Source organism: Cinclus cinclus, chromosome 3 (assembly GCF_963662255.1).
Source record: "Cinclus cinclus chromosome 3, bCinCin1.1, whole genome shotgun sequence".
In the NCBI taxonomy this organism is placed as follows: Eukaryota; Metazoa; Chordata; class Aves; order Passeriformes; family Cinclidae; genus Cinclus; species Cinclus cinclus.
In genome coordinates, this window is record NC_085048.1 from 56,858,444 (window position 1) to 56,881,398 (window position 22,955).

At 41.5% G+C, this 22,955-nt stretch overlaps 1 protein-coding gene across 6 annotated transcripts in view; it reads left to right on the top strand.

Moving 5' to 3' along the window:
• The first annotated feature begins 5,003 nt into the window (after positions 1–5,003).
• The window catches only part of PLEKHG1 (pleckstrin homology and RhoGEF domain containing G1), a 45,942-nt gene continuing 27,990 nt past the window's right edge, over positions 5,004–22,955 (top strand). For 3 of the 6 annotated variants that reach the window (XM_062490020.1, XM_062490021.1, XM_062490023.1), the window contains exons 1-2: positions 5,039–5,494; positions 22,497–22,597. In XM_062490020.1, coding sequence (XP_062346004.1) covers positions 5,075–5,494; positions 22,497–22,597 — 521 coding nt within the window. In that variant the 5' untranslated portion in view covers positions 5,039–5,074. Of the gene's footprint in view, positions 5,495–22,496; positions 22,598–22,955 lie in introns of all 6 variants that reach the window. The other 3 variants (XM_062490019.1, XM_062490022.1, XM_062490024.1) reach the window with 2 other exon arrangements.

Consider the following 22,955-nt stretch of genomic DNA (forward strand, 5'->3'; position numbering starts at 1 on the left):
ATGCAGTAAACAACTTGGAGGAATAAACACCTATATTTAGATAGGACTTGGGGATCTTTAAGTCAGTTTTATATTTAAAGACAAAGCACTTTATCTCTCATTGTATGCTGATGTTCTACCATAGCCAAAGCTGCAGAGATAATGGAAAACCATTTATCATTACCATTAATATAATTACAGGAAGGAGGTTTTTGTTAAATAAAAGCAAGTGATAGAAGAAGGTTATGCATTTTTGGCGAGAACTTGTTTATGACTGCGCAATGAGACATGCCAAGATGGTTGTTTTGCATATGCCTTCAGTCTTGTAACTAATATTAGAACTGCCTGTTGGGATGAAACAGTAGTATTCCTTGCCCTTGCATGTCTGTGGAGTAGGGACGTGTCATTGTTCTTGCTGGGGAGCACTGTGGGGTCATGCCATGCCAGTGTGTGTGTGTGACATGGGAGCAGGGAGCTTTGCAGGGGCTGGGAAGGGGGAGAGAGTCACTGAATTAATGTGAAGGCACAAACAAGAAATGACCTTGTTTGGGGAGCGTGTTTTCTTGTGAGTAGGGACAAGTAGTAATTATCCTCCTTTCAGTGCTGAACTAACAAGTAATTACTGTTATTCCTTAATTAAAGTATGCAAATTGAAGATTTCTTTTTTTTTCCCTCCCCTGACTGAGTTAAATACCATTATTCACAACTGACAAAAGTTCTCAATATTATTTTGATTCATCCTTGAAAAGGTTCAGTAACCAAAAGAAACCCTAACACAAAAAGCAGTGAACTGGGCCAGACATGGGTCAGGGTATAGAAGACTTCCTCAGAGTGTGTGGCTCCACAGGCTCTGAGGGTACCTACAATTTCACGCAGTGTTTGCAGCCTGAGTTTTGATGAATGTACCTACCCGCTGGTGCTGCTGGTGAAACTGGGAGGATGGGGTGGAGTGGGCTTGAAAATCAGTCCCACAGGGTATGGGACAAATTACTCGCTTTTTATAGTAAGTTTGTATGAAAGACAGAAATTTGCAGGAGGTTACTGGGTTTGTAAAGGCACTGGGTCAGTTATAATTCATAGAGACCAATCCTGGGGGAGGCCAATTACTCTCTCTTTACACTCATCAACTCATTTGTGAATTGCTCACCAGGCATTTGCTACGTTAGACCTTAGGCAGCTAGTGCAAGAGTGAAGTTACTTTGTGGTACAACTGCAGAATAAAACTACTCAGAGTTCTGAAAAGCCAAATACAGACCCTGACAAGAGAATAGAGGATGGGCCTGTGGCTGTGGCAATGAACTCCATTCAACTGTTCTCTGTCCTGATGCACTTGTGACTGCAGAAATAATCTAAAACCTCTGTTCCTGATTTTAATGGCAAGACTGATTGTAGAGGTTATTTTCCTACGTAAGTGTTCTAAGATGATCAAGTCCAACTGTTAGCCCAGTGGTTATGCCAAGTCCACCACTGAAGCATGTCACCAAGCGCCACATCTACATATCCTTTAAATACCTCCAGGGATGGTGACTCCGCCATTTCCCTGTGTAGCCTGTTCTAGCACTTGACAGCTCATTTGGTAAAGAGATATTTCCTAATGTCCAATATAAACCTCCCCTGGTGCAACTTGAAGCTGTTTCTTCTTGTCCTATCATTTGTTATATGGGAGAAGAAGCCAACCCCCACCTGGCTACAGTCTCTTTTCAGACAGTTACAGAGAGCAATAAGGTCTCCCCTGAACCTCCTTTTGTCTGAACTAAATATCCTCCACTGCTTCAGATGCTCCTCATAAGACTCATGCTCCAAACCCTTCCCCAGCTCTGTTGTCCTTCTCTGGACACGCTCCAGCACCTCCATGTCTTTCTTTAAGTGAGGGTCCCAAAACTGAGCACCGGATTTGAGGTGTAGCCTTAGCAATGCTAAGTACAATGCTCAGATGGGTTTCTAAAGACAAACTTGTGAAGCCTTGGAAGATTCACAGATCATGTGCTCTTGGGAAGGGCTATAGGTTTTTCAGAGCTACCTATGCCTTTGGCAGGAATTGAGAGCTAGGCAGAACCAGGGTGTGCCCCCAAGCCCTGACTTTCATGAGCAGGTTGTTTGGTATAGGACTTGCCAGCTGAGGAGAGGGAGCTTCTTCCTGGTTCTGTTCCATGCTGAAATCCCCACTCCTCTGTGCCCTGCTTTAGGTGCCTGCCTGCTGCTCTGCAGGAACACTGGGGTTCTGTGCCAGCAGAGTGCACCCTCAGAAACATGTCTTAACTGTTTGGAGACATAATGGGCAAAATTGTAACAGAGCTCTCCACAGAGAAGCCAAATGATAATTTACATCTGTCTGGGAAAGGAGTAAAAATTATGTACAAAGTAACTTTTGAGATTAATAGTCAGGATGAGGCTTTGAGGACAAAACAGACAAAACAGACCAAGGAGCAAACACCTAGTTTAATGTAATTTATGTAGAAGCATACCGGAAGAGCAATTTGCATAAAAATAGAGGAACTTGACTCAACCATGTTGCATGCAATTAATTAGCCATGCCTTGCAGGTGGCTGGTGTTTGCCAAAGTCACTGGGAATACAGGTGTTAAAGAGCAAGCCCATTTTAACTATTACAACTAGTCCTTAGCTTTTTAATAGGCAATGACACTGTCATTAAATAAGAGAATAGGTAGGTTTGCTTCGGTTTTCTAAGACATGTTAAGTTCTCCTAATGCTTCTGGCTAGTAGTGTGTCCCATGTAAAATTACTTTTGACGTTTTTTCTGACTCCAGTGTCATTGATGTGAACTGTGTTTTGTTTCTATTTTTTATATTAATGAAAATTTTTGCACAGCAAATACTACATATTAATGCCTTTGGGTTATTACCTGAGAGGCAGACCACATGCCGGTGAAACAGGAAAAAAAGAACATGAGGTAATGGAATTTCAAAAGAATCCTTTGCTTCCCTCCTAAAAGTAGCTAATCAGGTGTTTCTTTGTAATTTAATTTTAGTAAAATACCTTAGAGTAAGTCAGCGGAAGTGTTACCCCTGTTATCTCGTTTATATTGTGCATTTTTCAAGGGGGCATTTTTCATTCAGCAGTGTTGTGCTTTCTAACTTGAATGTGAAAAATTATCCAAAGCTGATAACAGAAATACATTCTTTCTTATCAAAAATGTATACTTTCTTATCACAAGTAATAGCAAGGCACACATCACTTTCTGTACCTACAGAGAAACAAGAGAATTTCACTGCATTTTTCTGTTTTAATTTTTTTTGCATTTTATTGCTTTATGTTTTATTTTGGAATTGGTACTTGATGTAGTTTATTCAAAAAGGGTAAGAAAATATCTTTCTATGCTTCAAAACTAGAAGAACCTGGCATAAAAGAATGGCTATTGATTTTCAGACTACAAGATGAAACCAGAGATACAGACTTACTGAATTAGGTTTTAATCCAATGGCCGATTTCTAACACTTGTAATGAGCAAACTACTCTCAGTGTTAATTCTATGCATCACCTTGAGGGCAATATTTCTCCTTAATAGAAAGCTAATCCCCTCATAACTGAAATGGTGCTTGTAATTACTCACATACAAATGAAATCTTATGCATTCATAGGCCAAATAAATCAAAACATTCTTCTCTGGTATTTTATTTCTGTTTGCTTTGGGTTTATTTTGAAAAATGGGAGAGTTGCTTTCAGGTTTGGATGAAATCCACCCCCTGTTCTGACAGCTGCAGGAGCTATGTGTCCGGGAGGTTTCTGCTTGCAATTGCACAGCGAGTCTGACTCAGTTCAAGAAGGGCCACCTTAAGGTTGGGCGGGTTTGATTTGCAGCTTTATGGTTTCTTTACTGAAACCGTTGTCAGGAGCTGTAATTACTGGTATGAATTTTTGAAAAGTTGTCACTGGACTAAAATAAGGACTCAGCTACTGCTCTGTGGGTAACTTCAGCATTGCTTTTCTTCCTGAATTGTCACAAGTTTCTCTTTTTCACAGGACAGGCATTAGGAAATTCCATGAGTTTGTGGTAAGATTTTTTTGAGGAGGGCACTTCTTACTCAAACAAAGCTTTGAAGTATCGAATTTACCTGCAGCTATTGTTGCAGATTGTCATGCTGCATCACAGACAACTTGGCCAGAGACAAATCTGCATTGCATCGTGGACAGTGTCCTGCAGGGCATTTTGGCAAGGAAAATAAAGCAGAATTGAAATGCCAACACTAAGGCAGACATCTTATTTTGTTGTTGCACTCATCTGAAAAACAGCTTTGGTTCAATTCAGCAGGGGGTAATATTCTGGCTTGAGCAGAACAGTTTAAGAATTACTTATTTTCCCGGTAGAAAACTGAATTATTTGTCAGCACTCTTTCCTTTGAGGACTCTTTCTTCAGACACTACACTATTTTCTTTGGGAAATAATTCTGCTTTTAGCATTTTTGTACGAGCCACAGAGCTGGTAATTGATAACTACTTTTAGTTTTTTTAAGACGGTTGGCTTTATGGGATTCAAAATGGAAGACTCTTTCTGGTATCACTGTGTGCTTCTTGAGGTTTCCAAATCTCCCAAGCAAGGGTCAGGGCTCATCTGAGAGATAGCAGGGATTGCTCCCAGTAAAGTTGTAGGGGTCTTTTATAGCCTTAGGGATAATTTTTTGAGTTCTGTTTTTCTCCTGTGCCGAGCCTGAACAGTGGATGTGCAAGCAACAAGCCCAGCACACTGGCAGAAGAAGGATGTGCCAGAGACAGAAGTGTAAGCAGGAGGAATGTGGTGTTGTGGCCCTGGTTGGGGCTACAATCTAAATCCCCACAATCTAAAAAGCATTAGAGTTGCAGTGACCCCTAAACTGTGTTGTTCTGGTTGTCTTTTGGTTTAAGTAGAGTTTTGGCAACTTTCTATGCAAAAAGCTTTAAGAGTATCTGCCCTTAACTTTTGTGTTACATGGAGCAGCAACAATAAACCCATTTCTTCTGTTTGATTGTTTGTTTGTTTAGATGACTTCCATTTACCTCTTGATGTTGTACCAGCTGTGACAGAGGCCCTTGACTCCAAGAAGAAGGAAGAAGATTTGCACAAGGAGAGCAGATCTTTCCACTATTGTGAAAAAAGGACCATGGACCTGTCAGACAGTGACCGTCCTGTCAGCTTTAGTTCCACTTCCTCCTCTGCATCCTCCAGGGACAGTCACTGCTCCTTTGGAAGCAGAATGACCTTGGTTTCGAACAGCCACTTGGGTTTGTTTAACCAGGATAAAGAAACAGGTGCCATCAAGCTAGACCTGGTCCCAGCCAGGAGATTTTCCGGTAACAAGACACGCAAGAACTCTGCTGTGGAGCAAGAGGATCCTGAGGAAAGCCTTGAGAAAAGGCCAAGCATGCCAAGGAAAGCAGAACCAAAAGGAGCAAGCAAAAACTGTGCGATGTCCCTGGACACAGAGCCCACCAGTCCGAAGCTCCTCTACGTAGACAGAGTCGTCCAAGAGATTCTGGAGACAGAGAGGATGTATGTGCAGGATCTAAAGAGCATTGTCAAGGTAGGGGGCTTGGTTAAGACAGTGTTAACTGTTCCATAATGCAATTTTAACATTGTTTGATTTCATGGTGGGACAGATGGGCCTGACAATGGAACTGGCATTTGCTGGTCTTCATAAATTAGTGTGACATCATTGTTCAAGTGTGTTTCTAGTTTTTATTTGATTAGATATATCTAAGATGTTACTATGTGTTCATGAAGGAATAACAGAAAAAAACCATCCTACAGCTGGCAGCAGCAGCTGCCAAAAACAAAGCATGATAGATGCTTTGCAGTAAAATATCTTATATTTTTATATTTACAAAAGAAAAAATTACATTGCTCTGTATCCTAGAATGTATAGCAAAAAGCAAGACAGCTTTAACTGCCTCTTTATATACTTTATCTGAAGGGTCTGTCTGACTGATTTTTCCCAGCTCTCCCCAAGTCCTAGTCCTGCAAGTTCTTTCCTGCCTTTTCTACTGTCCCTTTCATACAGCCCACAGGTATAGTTTGTTCTCTCTCTGTCCTTGGCCTGTAGTATTGAATATGGCATATGGATCTGCTATACTGTTGTTTGGCTGTAATATGAAGGAATTACATTTTCTTTAATACTCATTCTGAATAGGTGTAGCATTTATTAGCAGCAGTAGAGTTTTTGTCCAATCCCTAGCCTAACAGTACCTTTCATTTCCTCTTTCAAGTAAAGGGAAAAAATATGGATGAGTCCTTCTGTGGATTGTTCTTTTCACTCTGTATTTGTGTCTGTGCCATCAGCATCATTCTGCTTTGCATTTTTGAAGATAACAATTGCGTCCCCTGACTATTGTTTGTAGACTACATGTTTAACCCACAAAGAAGTGCTTAGTGTGCTCTTTGTAGAAGTTAGAGCTCCAGGTAGTTGTATGTGGTCATCTGAGACAGGAAATGTCAGCCAGCTGGAGACACTCTCCCCACCTGCAGCTCTAATCTCTGTGGTCCCACAATAGCAAGGGAAAAATGTGAAGGCTTTAATAACTCAAAGGCACGTTGTGATTAAAACACCAATACCCTACCCCGCAAAGTTCTGAGAAAGGTTGCTGTTTCTGCAAAATTGCATTGGTTTCTGTAGCTACTGCTGTTTTACTACATTCAACTGTTGCCTGAGTTTCATTTTGGAGTGTTTAAGGTTGTCAGATGCTGCAGAACCAAGTCAGTGTCTGTGCATAGTAGCCACTCACTAGGCATGACTTGCATGGTTTTGGAAACCTTAGCCCGCACTTATCCTCCTATGCTGTAAACTATTCAACTGGAGAAACTGAAAACTAAAATTAAAAACTTGTACAGATTTTCCAATTACAAGCAGGAATACCAGTAAATGCTTTCTACAAAATACTTCAAACATCACTACAGTAGATATAAATAAGACAAATGCATTTTTAGTTATGGAAGAACCGATGGAATTGTGAACCTGTGAAATGCCAAGCCTATTTCCTGCAGCAACTAATAATGAGTATAGAAAGCTTTGTGTGGAACTAGACAGCTTATTTGAGACATGGATTGGTTGGCAGTGGAGCTTTTCTTAGGTAGCTGCTGAGGATGCAAGGGCTTCAAAGGAGCTGCTTCCCAGATGGTGAAGACAGTGGGGAACCAGCTGCCTCAGCCTGTGCAGAATGTTCTTCTCCTGGTTTCAGGGAAGGGAGGGAGCAAACTTCTTCAGAAGGGTGCATTTTAAAATTGTCTCAGGATTCCTTTCTTCATGTTACCTTACCAATGCTGCAAGAATTCACCCAAGCAAGGGTAGGGGTTGTGAGAAGATTGGGAAGACTCCACAGAGATCTGTGGGAGTGCTGTAGCTTCACAGAGCTTGATTATCTGGGCCTCTGTGATTTCAGGCCATTTAGTTTGGCAGGCAGATAACTGATGCTGAGCCAAACTAAGTTGAAGGGAAGAAGCTTGATTTGTCTTATTTTCCAGAAAAATATGGGTCAGATTTGGCAGCTGGTTGGGAAATGGGATGAAAAGGGGAGCTGGAGAGAGGTCAAAGGGCAGCTTCTGCACAAGAAGTGTGTGGGAACTGAAGAGACACGGGAAGGTGGGAGCTGGTGGAGTAAAGCATAAGCAAGTGAACCAGTGGTAAGTAGAGAGAGAGAGAAAATCATTAGCAGGAAAACAATGTGAGGAAATGAGGGAAAACCCAGGAAGTGGAAAGTTAACAAGCAAGATTGGATGGAACTGGAGCTCTCTAGCGAGTTTTCAGCTGACAGTCAATACCGAATCACTGGTGGGGTCATCTGATCCAACCTCTCTGCTCGAGCAGGGTTGTCCTACAGCACATGGCACAGGAATGTGTCCAGATGGATCTTGAGTACCTCCAGTGAGGGAGACTCTCTGGGCAATCTGTTCCAGTGCTCAGTCACCCTTCCTCATATTCAGGTAGAACTTCCTGTGCATCAGTTTCTGCCTGCTGCCTTTCACCCTAGTGCTTGGCGTCACAGAGAAGAGCCTGGATGCATCCTCTTGACACCCTTCCTTCAGGTGCTCCATTGACAAGATTGCCCTCTTCTCAAGGCTGAACAGGCACGACTCTCTCAACCTTTCATCGTAGGAGAGACGTCCCAGTTGCCCTAATCATAGTCATTGCCCTCAACTGGACCCATTCCAGGAGCTCCATGTCTCTGGTGCTGAGGAGCCCAGGATTGGGCACAGACTCCAGGTGTGACCTCACCAGGGCTGAGTAGAGGGCCAGGATCACTTCCGTTGACCAGCGTGCAGTGCTCTTTCTCAGACTCCCTAGGATACCATTGGCCTTCTTGGGGCCATTGCTGGCTCCTGGGGAGCTTGTTGTCTACCAGGACCCCTGGCAGCTTATGTACACAGTCTAAAAGTAGTAAGGAGGGCTGTTTTTATTTTTATTTCAGGGTGGGGATTTTTTGGCAGAGGGAGGGAGAAAGAGGAGGGGGGCAACCCACATACAAAGAGCTAAAAGATGAAGAGGTGTCAGATTGAGGATAAGAACAAAAAGGGGAAAATCAATAGGTGCTATTTTAATCACCGTCTACCCCCATCTGAGAACCATCAGTAGAGATGTAGTCTAATGCTTTTTCTCCTCTAGTAGAGGGGATTTGCTTATGCTACATTCTCTGCAGGCAGTAGAAACATACTTAAAAAGAATATATTCTCACTGTTGTTTCCAGGACTTTGAAATGGGCTTCAGGGCTGGAACTGAGAGGGTGTCAAAGCTCACATCCATGAATCTATATTCTCTACATTTCTGATATAAAAATGCAAAGCAAATTTGCATTTTTTTCCCCTTCCTTGGGTGGGGGGTGCTATTTGTTATGTTTTTAGGGGGTGGGAACTTTTTATTATTAGTTTCAGTGGGAGAGGGGGTGTTGGTTTTGTTTATTTCTCTTGATCATTTCTTTTTATATATCCACACTCTTTCCCATTAGCCAGATCATTAATGAATACACAAACCAGGATGGAACCTGGATTAGCCTCTGGAACCAGGATTAGCCCCTAGGCCACTAGCCACTGGCCTCCAAATAGATTTTGTGCCTGCGATCACCACCCTCAGGTTCTGTTGGTTCAGCCAGTTCTCAGTCAAACTTACTGTCTGCTTATCTAACTCCCAACTGCTTCAGCTTGTGCATGAGGATCTTAAGGGGGTTAAAAGCCCTCCTGAAGTCAAGGTAGACAATATGCACTGCTTTCCATTCGTCTACCAAGCCAGTCATTTCACAGTTAATAGGTTATCAGACTGGTCAACTTTCCCTTTGGTGAATACCCGATGACTATTCTTGATTACCTTCTTGGCTTTAGTGTGCCAGGAACTGGCTTCCAGGACTAGTTGAGCACAAATGACCTATTAACATGGATGATTGTGAAATTGTATGCAGGATCTTGGTACTAGTCATAAGATCAAAAGTCAGCTCATTAAGAGTTAGCCTAGTACAGTATTTTGGGCAGTGTACTTTCCAACCTGTGTTGTCCTAAGATCATGGAGTTGTCATGCCTGAAGTAAAATACTATGGAGGAATGGGGTAAAATAGAGTTTTGTCCCTTTTTATGTCTTGAATTGACCTAATGCAGTTAGGGTGTTGGCAAGTAAATAAAGTAAAATGTCATAACTTCTGTTGCCTTTTGAGTATCTGGGTGATCTGAACAGTGCCGAGTTGGTAGACAGAAGTAGAAATTGACTTCATGGGCTGTAGTTAATGTGATTTTTAAATGATCCTGGAGAGCTGCTGAGGTTTTCCAGGTTTCTTTCCAACTGCTGACAAGAAGTATATGGCAAGCTTAGGGTGAGTGAGAGGAGCTGTAGAGGTGCTATTTGGCACCTTTGCTCCAGGATAAGCATTAAAAAAACGACTGCTTTTCTAGGCAGTATAGCCATTTTGCCTGTGACCTGGAAGGACAGTTAGGTTAGGATTGTTTTGAGGCACACTCTGTGATTCTTGCACAGGCAAGCATTACAATAATGATAGAGTGAACTTTTCCACCATTTGGTATGTTTTATCAGATGATCTGTTAAGGATAATTACAATTTTGAATGAGTGCAGCTTGAAGCTTGTTTTGGGCAAGTTTGTGATGAGAAATTGGATACCTCTGCTTCCTGCTTGTGTCATGCTGACAGGTGTACTGGCCAGGGCAGAACTCACTGACCTTTTCCTCTTCAGGACCTAGTCTGACTTTTCCAAGTAGTAATGTAGTTAGAATAGACCTAAAATTCAGTTGGAGAGTAACTCCCTAGTGCAGTGATTCTACAATCTAGGGAGTAACTTTTTTCCCCCTGAGTAAAATGCTGTGCCTGAAGTTATTAAAAAAATCTGTTTTGCCCTTGCAGCTCACAGGAGTCAGAAGCCCCCATTCATAATGTGCATAAATACTTGTAACTGTAGAAAGACATGGACATTTCTGTTTCACCTTTGCAGAATGAAAGAGTAATACAAATGCACTGTTACAATACTTGCATCTGCACCCCTATCATTATAATAATATAAGTGAAAGATCATTGGTATCTGTAGAATGACTAGAGGGGACTAAAGTGTGCATTGTCAGTGTGTTTCATACATATTTGATGTAAACAGAGATTGAGCTTCTGAAATTTTGAACTCCATCTGAAATCTGGGAGACTTCATTTATGTGAATGAATTTCTCTACCTTTTAATCCCTCATGTGACCTTTTTTTTTGTCCAAACCATCTGCACTGAAATAGTTGAAGTCTTTGTCTGTGTCCTCTCCAGATCTTCTGCCCCTGGGCCCCTCCTTCTGTGCTTTAGTCTCCTCATTTGAAGAAGTCCCATTCCCCTCTTCACAGTCTCCTGCCCATTATATTGCTGCCTCAGTGTCCTAGTCTTCTCTCAGTAAATCCCATCTGCATCCCATCAGTACTCATTTCCGTATGTGATCTTTTGCTTTTTAGTACTAATCTTTCTCATACTCATCTCTTCTGATTCCAGAGCTCTCTTCATAATTCCTCAGCAGGCTTGACAACATTTGCATCACCATTCCTAATTTTTCTGCTCTCTTAAGTACACAGAAATTAAGAGGGGTGTCCACCAAGCTTTCATTGGTTTTCATTTTGCCTTCTTGTGTTTCTGTAGTACTCCTTTATGTCTCCTCTGCCCTGAAATTGCACAGTATGCTTTTCTATACTGTGTATGGTTTGCAGAAAGTCACTGAGACATGGGAACCGTCTTTTCCATGCTCTTGCCTCAGAAGATCACATCTGAGCCAGATGTTGCTGGCAGCACCTGAGAATGGCAGCTGTGGGTTATGGCCTTATGGAGCCTGAGCTGAACCTTGCAAAGGACCATGGCTAAAAGTTCCTACTGAGGATACGTGAATTTGGAGGGTCTCTCTTCCCCCCAGCCCAGTATGGTCAAAAACAGGATAATTTACATTAAGGCAGCAAAAGGCATACTCTCAGAAAAAAAGTCTCCCTTATGCTTGAATCTGCTGCTGTCTCTCCCTGAGACATGAGGATATGGTTCATGTCCCTGCTAGTCAGCCTGGGGGTGCTTGTCTTCTCAGGGGAAAGGTCACCAAAATTTTTCAACATGAGCAAGAAAGGGCATTCTTTCTCAAAAAGCCTTGGGGGAATGGCTTTGCTGAAATCTCCTAGAACAACTCATTAGGGAGGAAGGTTTCTGGCATGGAAAGCTCCGTCTGAGGTGAACATGTCTGTTGAAGCTATATACCCCTTGTGGGGTGGGGACAAGCCCTGCAAGGGGAAATGTTGGATGTTTGAGGCAGATACGTGATAAAGGGAAACCCTTCGGAGAGGAAGTCAGTGTTGGAATGTTATTGTTCCTTGTTTCCTGTCTCTTGGGGCTGCAGCTAGAGGACGTCTCCTGTGTTTCAAGCAGTTAGTTAAAAAGACCACTCTGAGGACTGCAGTGTGCACATTGTCACTTGTGATATATTAGTAAAAGCATAGCTGCTTGTGGTCTGGATTTGCTGGATAGTGTAGCTCACAAAGTTAATTCTTTGAAGATTCAAAACCTGGGAATTCCAATATAGCTAAGGCATCCCATAATGTTTGTTCACACATTATAGTTAATTTCTACGCATGACCTCTTTTTCTATGCCTGCTAACCTGCATACCTGAGAAAGATACCATTGGATTGCTGACATAAATTGCATGTGAAAATTTGGATAAACAATTTAAATTATGTGAAAAACAAATATTATGGTTTTTAAAAATGTAGTATGATTATGCAATAGTGATAAGTTTAACTGTGATTACTATTTGTTAAATTTTTGAGCTGAACTTTCTCACTGCTTTTCTTTCATCCATGAAGAAAGAGCAGTGTCAAATTCTGATTGACCTCCTTTGTGAAAGCTTGGCTTAAACGCAAGGGAAGTTTTTTCCAGTAATGTTGAGATATGACAGCTGAAACTGAAGCGTCTCAGTATATGTCCATGAGGCCTTCTAGAAGTTTGTGAAGTTTAAACAGAATTACAGCAATATAAATCAGAGCAGAAAAATGTTCCACTTAATTAATTTTTAAGTAGCTTTATTAGAGAACATTAGTGTTGTGCTTTGTTTCTGGAGTTGGTGTTTATGAATCAGGACCAGTGCTGACTGCTGAGAAGGGAGGTAGTTAGGAACACCACAGGCTAAGTTACCAAATAGGTGTAAATAGCTATTCTGGCTACCCTTAAAGAAATACCTGAAGTAAATCAGACTTCTTTCTTTGATGCACTGCAGGGATAGTTCAGTTTTCCCTGCAGACTTCTTCCTTCCTGTATGTGAGCCATATTAAACATCCTTAAGCAACCTAAAGTAGTGGAAGTATACACAAACTGGTGTTTGTGTCTTAAATAGCTTTGTTGTTTCTGGAACTCAGAGTTCTTGAACAAAAGTGTTTTCTAGCTACATATGCTGTAAACTCCTCATCATATGTGCCCTTTAAGGATACCTAACAAAAGCAGAAGCAAAACCCAAACCTCGTTTAGCTGGGCAGGATGGGAATGGTTCTGGGTTTTGGAAAAAGAGGTTTTGTAGCTGTTCAGTAGGAATATAATGTGTTGTGGACAACCAGAAGTAACCTAATAAACAACTTGTGTGGTGTAAGCATATGCTAATGCTGTGGCATGAACAGAGAGCTGCTTGTAAACTAACTTCACAGGAAATACGCAAAGCCAGGGTTAAATACACTGATGCGTGGTTTTTCTTATCTGCATCATCACTACTTCAGCCTTATTTCTGCTGGCAACATTCATAAATTTCTTTCATTCAGCATGTTCCCAATTACTTGAAAAACACTGAAAAAAATGTTACTTCTGCCTTCTGTTTCCTTCACCTGTACTTTGCATTCAGTTCTTACCTTACAGCTTACACTGTAGAAATTTGCTGGGACAGAGACTGTCTTTGTCAGGTGATTGCAGAGTTTCACTGGTTGCCTGGGACTGCAAACATTAAGACAGCACAAATGTACAGCCATAGCTTTGGGTTTGTTTTAAGGTCAGCTGTGTTTGGACAGCACAGAAGGGTGAGTTACACTGCAGTAATAAATGAGCTGTCTATAAATGTACAGTGAGCCTTTCTTAAGCTGTGGGTGGGAGAGAAGCAGCAGGGAGGGCTGCTGCTCTTCCAGGGAGACACAGAACTGCCGAAAAGCCTGGCTGCTCTTGCTCTTGTCCTCCCTTTTCTGGCAGCAGGGCGTAAATCATTCGACCGTGCTGTCTGCAGCCTCCTACCCACTTGCTGAATGTGAATGAATATAGATAAAAGGATGAAAGTTAATCTTCTGCTCCAGAAAGCTTTATACTTTTGGGAGCAGGGAGGCAAGGAGAAGATGTAATTTAAATATGGAATGTGTCATTTAGGAGAGCTGATGGTGGGCAGGGGACTCCAGGACTGTCGCTCTTGTGAGTGCACTGAGGCTGGAGCCGGAGGTTGTATCCCTGCCTAGGGGGATGCACAGAGCCCTTCTGGGTTTCAGGAGGAAACGAAAGAGAGGTCTGTTCACCTGTGCCCTCCATCTTGTTGTTGCTTACTCTGGCTGTGGATGAGGAGCTCCGCAGAACAGAGCAGCAGCAGCTCTACAAAAGTTTTTAGAGTAGGCAGGAAAACTGTGAAGAAGTGGTCTGAGAGCTGAGAGGCGGGGAGAGGAAGTATAACTCACGCTGCAAAATTTCCAGTAAACATTACAATGCTTTAATGAGATTATATATTTTTTGCAGAATGATTGGGATTTTCTGTTAAGAAATTTCAACGTGGAGGTGATATCTTAAAGGCAAAGACATTTCTCCATTTCCAGCCAGACCATAGTTTCTGGAATTTTCTCTGTGTATTATACCCATTTCCATTTTAGTCCATGGACATATTTGACTTCTTTTTACATTGTTATATCACTGTTATTAAATATTAGTTGTCAGTGAGCAGTGTTCTAGTAATCCATCACCTTTAAGCCTGAATGCTTAACAAACCACATAGTAGTCTCTCTCTTTTCTGCTGTTACCACTCCTGCAGATTAAGGTGTGGAGGTAGCTGCTATTTTTCCTAGTTTCATGAGAAGACCATTTTGCAAATAAGACACTTCAACAAAGTTTTTCCTTGCAAACCACCCACTGTAAAGTTCCATTTCATTGCTCTTCTTATATTAATAAGAAAAGCCATCCAGAAGTCTCTGGTACTCATGTGGTTACTAAGGTTAAGATCAATATGTGTTTAGGATGTGTGCAGATTTTCTCCATTTTGCTGGGTTTGCATTTTCATTCTTTGAAAAACAGACTCTTTCAGTTTCCTCTCTCATGTTTTAAAATAAACATTTCTCTTCTGGAATGTCTCATTTAACTTGTAAGCATATTGAGATCTCTTTTAAAAAATGTTAACATTCATTTGCCTTACAAATTGTGGAGAGTTTATTTAACAGGGCAAGGGTCTACACCATAAGGCTCAGGTTCTTTTTCTGGGTGATTCGCATTATTGGGAATCCAAATATGCCTTCATAATTCTCAATGTTTTGTTTGATTATGGTTCAATAAGCTTATAATCAGAACAACTAAAGTGTGTTGTGAGAATTAATTTATAGATGTCTGGATTAATTATTTTTTAAATTTATCATTACTAAACACTTCCAGCTGGTACTTTTTTGAGTAAGATTGAGATTATTGAATGATGATGGTGATTGGTACCAGTGATGTAGATCTAGAAATCTTTACAGCACTTCATCTGCCTAACAACCTCAAACTATCTGACATCCTAATTACTATTAATTATTTTAATTTGGCTCTTTTCATTACTGTTTTCATTACATTAATTATTTCTTCTGTGTTTCCTTTTAACTTTAGAAAGGCATTAGATGAGGGCTTCACATAGCTCCTTAATGATATGTCAGTAAACTACTGATAGCATTTGTAATCCCATGATGTCCACCTGTGCTCTGAACTTGTTTCTTACCACACCTCTGAGCAGCAATTTTGAGTGCCGGCTTCTGGGAAAAAAATCTTGCAAGTATGATGTGAGAGTGGGTGCTGGCTGATAAAATAGATATAAGTTAGTGTGCTGAAGTGTCTTAAGTGGGGTTTCACGTGAGTTTCTGTTCCCAGTGGTTTACTCATAATCATCTTTACAAATGATGGACCATTTACAGGACTTGTCTGGTACAATCCATCAATCACAGTTTCAATTTGAGTGCTTTTAATGCATCTCTGTCAAGTTGCAGTTTGACTTAATTGACAGCCTGCCTTCCAAGATGTCTTTTTAAGATGGGAGATCTTAACATGGACTTCCTGCAGTTGAACAAAAGAATATTATTGAACTCTGACTGTGTTTCATTAGAGCAAAAAATTCACTATGACAAATAAGGCAAAAATCCATGAGAGCAGTCCATCCAGGCAGGGTGACAGTTCAGTGCTGGATCATCTGGTGTCAGGTTTTGACCTCCCCCAGAGAGCTTTATAGGCACAGCATTCATGCTCAAATGTCTCATGGGACACAAGAAGAAAGCATCCACTGAACAAAAAGAAGGGACTTAAGACCCTGGACTGGTGGAGTTGGCATTGTAGGACATGTGCCTCCTCCCACTCCAGTCCTAGAAAGGAACTGTGGGACAGTGCTGGAAATTGATACAGGCAGCCTCTGACACTGGGGCAGGGGCAAGAGGATGTACAGAGCTTGCTTTAAAGGCTCAGGCTCTAAAGCAGCGAGAGGGAACCCACAGCTGCAGGAAGCTGTTCTGCTGTCTGCCAGCCATGCACGCTGGCAAGGCAGTTGTCCTTGCCCAGGGCCCCTGTGAATGGATTCAGTGCAACAGAGTGTTGAGGGACTGAGTTTTCCAGGGCAAATTCTTTAGTTCATTTCCTGAGATTAGCTGTGCTCTGACAGCTTGAAGTCCTGTGACAAGATCTCCTGACTGTTAAACTGTTGACATTGATGTGCCCTAGAAATTTCCAACTTTGTATGCGACGGTGCCTGTGCTCATGTCTACATGGGCACAACTGTTTAAAGGCAGCCTAAACCAAAGAAAGCAGATGTTTTCAAGGTGCAAGACAGAGTGTTAGGACTCAGGAATTCCTCACTGCTAATTTTGGCTGACACATAACTCCTCCTGTGGCTTTCCACGCGTGTGGATGAAGCCAAGGGGACCTACTAGGGCTCACTACTTCCAGGCCTTAGTAACTGCAAATGGGACAGTGCTTTAACATCATTAATAGAGGTGAGGAAGTTGATTATCGAAATTCTGTCCCTCAGGAATAGCTACATGGAAAAAAAATACTGTCTTTTATTTTTAAATCCACTTCTCTAGGTAAAATTTAAATTAATACTGTTAACTTGTTTACGAACCCCTAACTTTGTGAAGCTTAGGCAGGTCTCTGTCATGATTGCTTTGCTCTTCAGTGTTAAACAGTGGAAATAAAACTTACATTTGCTTCTCTATTTTTAGTCTTTTCCTCATACCATGTTCTCACGAGTGCTCCCACCATCAATCTTTGCCCTTTCTACATGCAGTCAGCCAGCAGAGTATCATCTTACTGTGTCACGCCTTATTGCCGCTGCCCGCGGGCTGCGTGTGAGCCAGCTGCACGTGTAAATTGGCACTTCTGAGGAAGCTGGCTGGAAGCACAGGTGAGCTCAGGGTGGATCCTCCACCATCAGCCCAGGGGCTGGGAAGAGGACTGGTGCTGGTGAGGCGGTCTCCTGCCAGCTCAGAGATTCTGCTCTTCTGCAGGGATATCGGAAAGAAATCTGTCACAAACCTCATCTAGTGTCAGTCTGTGCAAAGCAGATGGGCTACTTCGGCTGCTCCTGTTTGGAGAGTGGCTGGCCACCAAATGCTGGGAGGTCTTCTCTATGTCCTTTTCCCTTGATGGCAGAGTTAGTGCTCTCCAAGCATCTCCTTGGACATATTGGTGTGTCCTCCAAAGCCCACCTGCAAGGCCTGACACACCCATTTCCCACTAGGGCAGAGCTTTGCTGCTGCTGACCAGTGGCAGTCTAACATGCACGGTATCAAGGGATATAAAGCAAATGGAAAAGGTGAGGAGGAAGCACACGGAGTGCAGGAGCTGCCTGCTCACACTGCTGAAGGGAACAGAGGAGGCTGTGTCTCCAAGTCTGCACTGTCCTCAGAAAGACCCTGTCTTAGGCTGTTGGTCAGTGGCGGGATTGTGCTGTGCCTTAGTGGGCATAGCCCCAGGTAGGGGCTGGTCTTTCAGACTTGTCCATGATTTGGTCTCTGTGAGGTTTTTCCAGTTTCACATATCTGTATAAAAAGCCCCAGCAAATACCAGGAAGAGCAGAAAGACATGCTCACAGAAATTTTCTTTTTTATTTAGGTTTCTGGGTTTACATGTAGTGAATCTGCATGCATTTTTAGTTTTCAATCCCTTGGACTCGTATAGCCAAAGGAACCAGAGCAAGATAGCAAAGTATGCTTAGTATACAAATGCACATTGCCTCTGCAGAGCACTACTTTAAATAATTGAAAAGAGCTGCAGTGAACTGCCCTGACCAAAATTCATCATCCTTGGCCACCTGTTGTGTGGATAGCATGCTGTTCTTTGAACAACAAGGCATTCAGAGTATGCTGCTATACATGCTGGATAAATCAATAAATGAAATAAATAACAGGGGAAAAAAGAATAGGAAAAAAAAGCAGGCAAAAGGTGAGTTAGTACACATTATAGTTGCCTATATAATTAGCAGAAAAAGCACTGGGAAGCATTTTATAGTGTCTATTCTAGTGTTCATCTGTTGCCCAGCTTTCTTAGTTTAGTGTGGCTAGTTTGGGCAGCATGGCTCTAGATAGACAGTAGGATCCATTTTGTGGCATATTTTCCTTCTGACCTGCAGTCTTTTCCTCCTAGTGGTGTAGAAGTAGTACTTACTTAGCCAAGACTGCTGAGCCATTTCAGTGGTTCCTCTTCTGCACAGCCATCTGATTTTGGCCAAGCCCATCTTTGTTGGGTAAAGGGGAGTTGGGAAAAAATATGGCCATGTGCATGAGGTAGTACCTAGGAGTGAAAACTGCTTTACTAGTAGCAAAGACCTAGGAAATATCAGAAAACTGAAGGTCTGAGTGATGCTATGGCACTGTCTTGGTTGTGTCCTGCTTGATTTAATATTACCTATCCCTCCTCTTAAATAGTATATATGAACTTATATAGTATATATGAACTTATATAGTATATATGTTTCTTGCAGAGCAGGATGAAAATTGATTCTCATTTTACAAGGCAGCGTGGCTTTTCTCCATTGATTTAGAATTACTATGTAAATATTAGCTTTAATATTATCCCTTTTAATGTGTAATGTTAGCATTACCACAGTAATGGCTGACTTATACTATGGTTTAAACAACAGTAGATGAAATTTTTAAAGTTAAGTGTTTGTGTTAAAAGGAAAACCAGGGCAGCTAGATGAAAATGTCCCACTAATTTGCATTTGGTTTCTAAAGTTTGGTCATGGAAAACCTTCATCAATATGTGAAAATAGTTTTGCTCACTTTGTGCTTTTCTTGACAGTTTTCTCTCATTTCTGATTAATATAGGGGTTTTTTTAGCCTCTAAGGTTAGTGTTTTCATAATTTTATTCCTCTAGAATTATGGTGGCTTTTTTGGTTTGGTTTTTTTTCTGGGTTGTTTTTGGGTTTTTTTCTGTTTTTTGTAATTGTGGAGAGGACTCTGTAGTTTGGATATGCAGCTTCTACCAGACATTCCTTTGGATGGATTTGGTGTGATGAAGGAGGGGAGAACGTCAAACCCAGCAAGAAAGGCAGGGCAGTCTGGCAAGACTCTCCTAATTTTTGGAGAGTTTCAAGGAAAAGGGAGGAGAAAATTTTGCAATACCATGAGAGCAAACCATGGTCTTTAAATCAGTCTAAGGAGATGGACATTTGTGAGGCGTTTTTTTCTCCTATAAAGTAAGCTAAATGTTTATGCCATAACTGCAGAGAAGCAGTAAAAGGCAAAGGTTATAAACAAATAATTCAGTGCCGACAGAGGGTTCATAGATGCTGGCAAGAAACAAATAAAGTGAATAAGGCCAGTACTCTGTTCGGATAAATGTCATTGATTTCTGCACCATGTCATTGCGTTTGCAGCCTGCCCTGTTATCTTGTAGCTCCAAACCTTTCATTATGGCTCCAGATGATAACAGCTGTTGATACACAGCAGTGACTACCATGGGGGTAAAGTACCATTTGCTAAGAAATAATTAGGAAAATCCCCACGTCTGGGTAGCTTTGATCTGCCTGTGGTGTTGTCCTTGCAGAAGGCGTTATATGCTGATACTGCATCTGTTTCCTGGATGAGTTCATGAAGCCTTTATGGAGCACACGTGCACTATAAAGTAGTATAATCAGACAGGTCCCACTGGCTGAGTCAGTGCAAGCAGTGTGCTGCTGTGTGGGGCCAGGCCTGCATGACACCAATGTGTTAAGACTGTTCAAGCTCCACTTTTTTCACAAAAAATTTGGATACCAGGAGCTTTTTGCTGTGTGTCTACTGCAGGTATCTGCTTATGCCAAAACCAGCAAGGTAAACATGTCTGTAGTCTCAAATCAGTAATATTGACTAAGATAGAAAGCTAAACCAGGGAAGCAGTCCCCAGACTGTGTCATTTCCTAGCAGTATGAGGTGAGGTGTAAGGTAGCTCTGAATCCCAAGCATTTTGAACAAATAATCATCTTGTCTAACCCCAGGTAAGCACAAATCCTCCCAGTTGTTTCTGGTTTGTTTCTGGTCTGAGACTGGATGAAGAAGGGGGCCTGAAGCACAGTTTGAAGGAGCTTGTAGCCAAAGGGAGCATGGACTGTGGGTGTGTGGTATATATAGACTGGTACTGGCATATGTTACAGGAGTGCAGGAAAACTGCCAAAGCACCTGTAGGCGGCTGCTTGGCAGCAAGGTAGAAAGGTACCTGATTCCCTCTTTCTTTGGCAAAAGACTAGGAACAGTATGAATATGTGGAGGAAAATCAGGATAGGAGGACAGAAGGAGCGGAAACCAAGTCATGCATGTAACACTGTCTACAGTACTGGAAAAATAACTGTGGACTGTTTGTTATTTTGATGAAACCCAAGCTCCAGGTATGCTGAGATGAATGAATTGGAAAGGAACTCCTCTTTATTCAATAAATGTGCTGTATGGAGTTATTTATTCTAAGATTTCCATTCCTCTGCAGCCCAACCTTGTTATATCAGCTCAGGATGCTGCTATGTCCCTGCAGTGCTAAAAATGTTTTCAGAGGATCACAATTCCAGTGGAGCTTTTCTGTTTTTTTTTGCTTTTATATGATGAAGATGTGTCTGTGGTCAGAAAAGATTATTTGTTTAGTACTGATGCTGGAGTAGACCTGAGTATATTATCTACTTCTGCCTTTGACCCAATGTAGTGCTTGCTGCAGTCCTGTCTGCCTCACCATCCTGAACCTTTTGACTCTTCTGCAGCTTCTGAGATAAATAAAAAGCTGAAGTTCAGGGAGCCCGGATATGATTCCAAAGACTTCCTGCGCAAATACATTTCAAGGTCAGGTGTGGTCTCTGGGGCTGCTGCCAGCCAGGAGGGAAGGTAGAGTAAGGTCGGATGCTATCACAGGAGAGATGAGATGGCTCTCCAGGGACTTGTCTGCCTATTGCCACTCATTGCTCTTCTTAAAGACATGGAGGTTACCTTGGAATAGACTTACTTGCATTCCCCTGGGGAAAAAGTACTGAATTTTGGGGGTGATGAGGGCTGCCTTTAACTGGAGGTGATGACAGTGTGGATTGTTGATAAGGGGGAGGGGGTTAGAAATTCTGCTGATACCTAAACATGACTTTGTTGACACTACTTCAGTTGAACAGAAGGATATGGGCATGGAGGCTTAAATGCTGTAATTCTTAACCTTCCTTATGAGGACATCTAGAAACCAAAGGTCAGATCCTTGGTTGATTCAAATCCTTTGTCTTCACAGAGTTTAGACAGAGAATAACGCTTGGCCAATGTATGTGTCCTATAAAACCTTTTTCTATGTGACTCTATACAGTAATAAAAAACACAGTTATATCTTAGAAGTTTTCATGGTCTTGTTGGCATTTTGCAGGGTTCCTTTCTTGCAGCACCTTGGAATGCTGTGCTGCTTTTGGGAGGTTGCCACACCACATTGTCTAGCCACAGGCTAAGGGATTTTATTTATTTTTGTTTCACATTGTTTCAGCTGTTTTCACTTTTATTTCCATACTCCAGCAGAATTTCTTCATGAATGTGGCAGCACATCAGGTTTCTTGTTTCATGAGCTGTAGTTAGTTAAATAGCCTGCTGGATTTGTTTGCCCTTAAGTGAGAATTTTAATACTGTAGCAGCAATAGAAGAAAAAGTGACATTGAGCTCTTATCAAAGTGAGGGAAGAGGTGGAAAAGTTGTTCTCCGAGAACACTGCTGATCTGAGCTTTTTCTAGCTGTAATGTTGTTATTCAAATAAAGCCCCTGGATGAGAGTAAGTGCAAAAATAAATTTTTGCTGGAGTATATAGCAATGCAATTTGCAATCTATCTCTGTGCATGGTAAATTGCATGGACATAGATACATTGAGATCTATCCTCTACATAATCTGCATTCTTTGGTAACCATGATTTTTTAAAAAAGTAATTTATTCAGTGGTTGCTTTTCTGAGCCTCTGTTGCTTGTGCTCTTTCTGTTCTGAATTACATAGCTTTTCTGTTACTAAGACTGCATTAAATTATATTCTTCATCTCTTCTACATTTCTTTTTGTCTTTGAGCCAGCCAAATGATCAATTAAACTGTCACTGTGAATGAAATTTGAAAACATTTGTTTATCAGTAGCAAGAGAAACATTGGCTGTCCTGTCTAAGAGGTATAACTTAGCTTTCAGTCTTTTGTTATTTTCTTGGTTTCAGGGAACAGATAAGTACTGTTACCGTTCATAATAGAGTGACTGTTCACAGAGGGGCTGCTGAAGGCTCTATTGTAATAATAAGGTGAAACTGATATTCAGAGACTCATCTTGTAAAATAAAACATAGCTCTGTTTACAGATCTAGGAAAGAAGGAAATGTTTGAAGACCTCCCTCTCATTTCTCTTGTAGGATTACCTCGACTGTATCACTGATCAGACCAAGCTCTCCCTGGGAACAGAGGAGCGATCAGCCCTGTTTGGAAACATACGGGACATCTACCATTTCAACAGGTAAATTCATTTTTAACTGAAGGAAAACATTTCAATAGCCTGTGTTAACAAGAGGGAGCAAACCAGCCAAATTCACTTTTATTGCTTCAAAATGGTCAAGATCTATTAGTAGAGAAATTGTCTAATTTTAATTCTAAGCAAAGTTGGTTTGGTGACACCAGATTTTTTAGCTATTTATTTGATGCATCAGATTTGTCTCCATGTACTTTTTTTTTGCTTTTATGCTGGGTATTTACATGAATATAAGCCTAACTTGCTCTGTGCTTTAACTGAGCTTAATGCAAGACCACTGTAAAAGAAATTGTTGCCTTAATGAAGAGATGTTTTATTCCTACTATATTGGTTTTTGTTGTGTGCC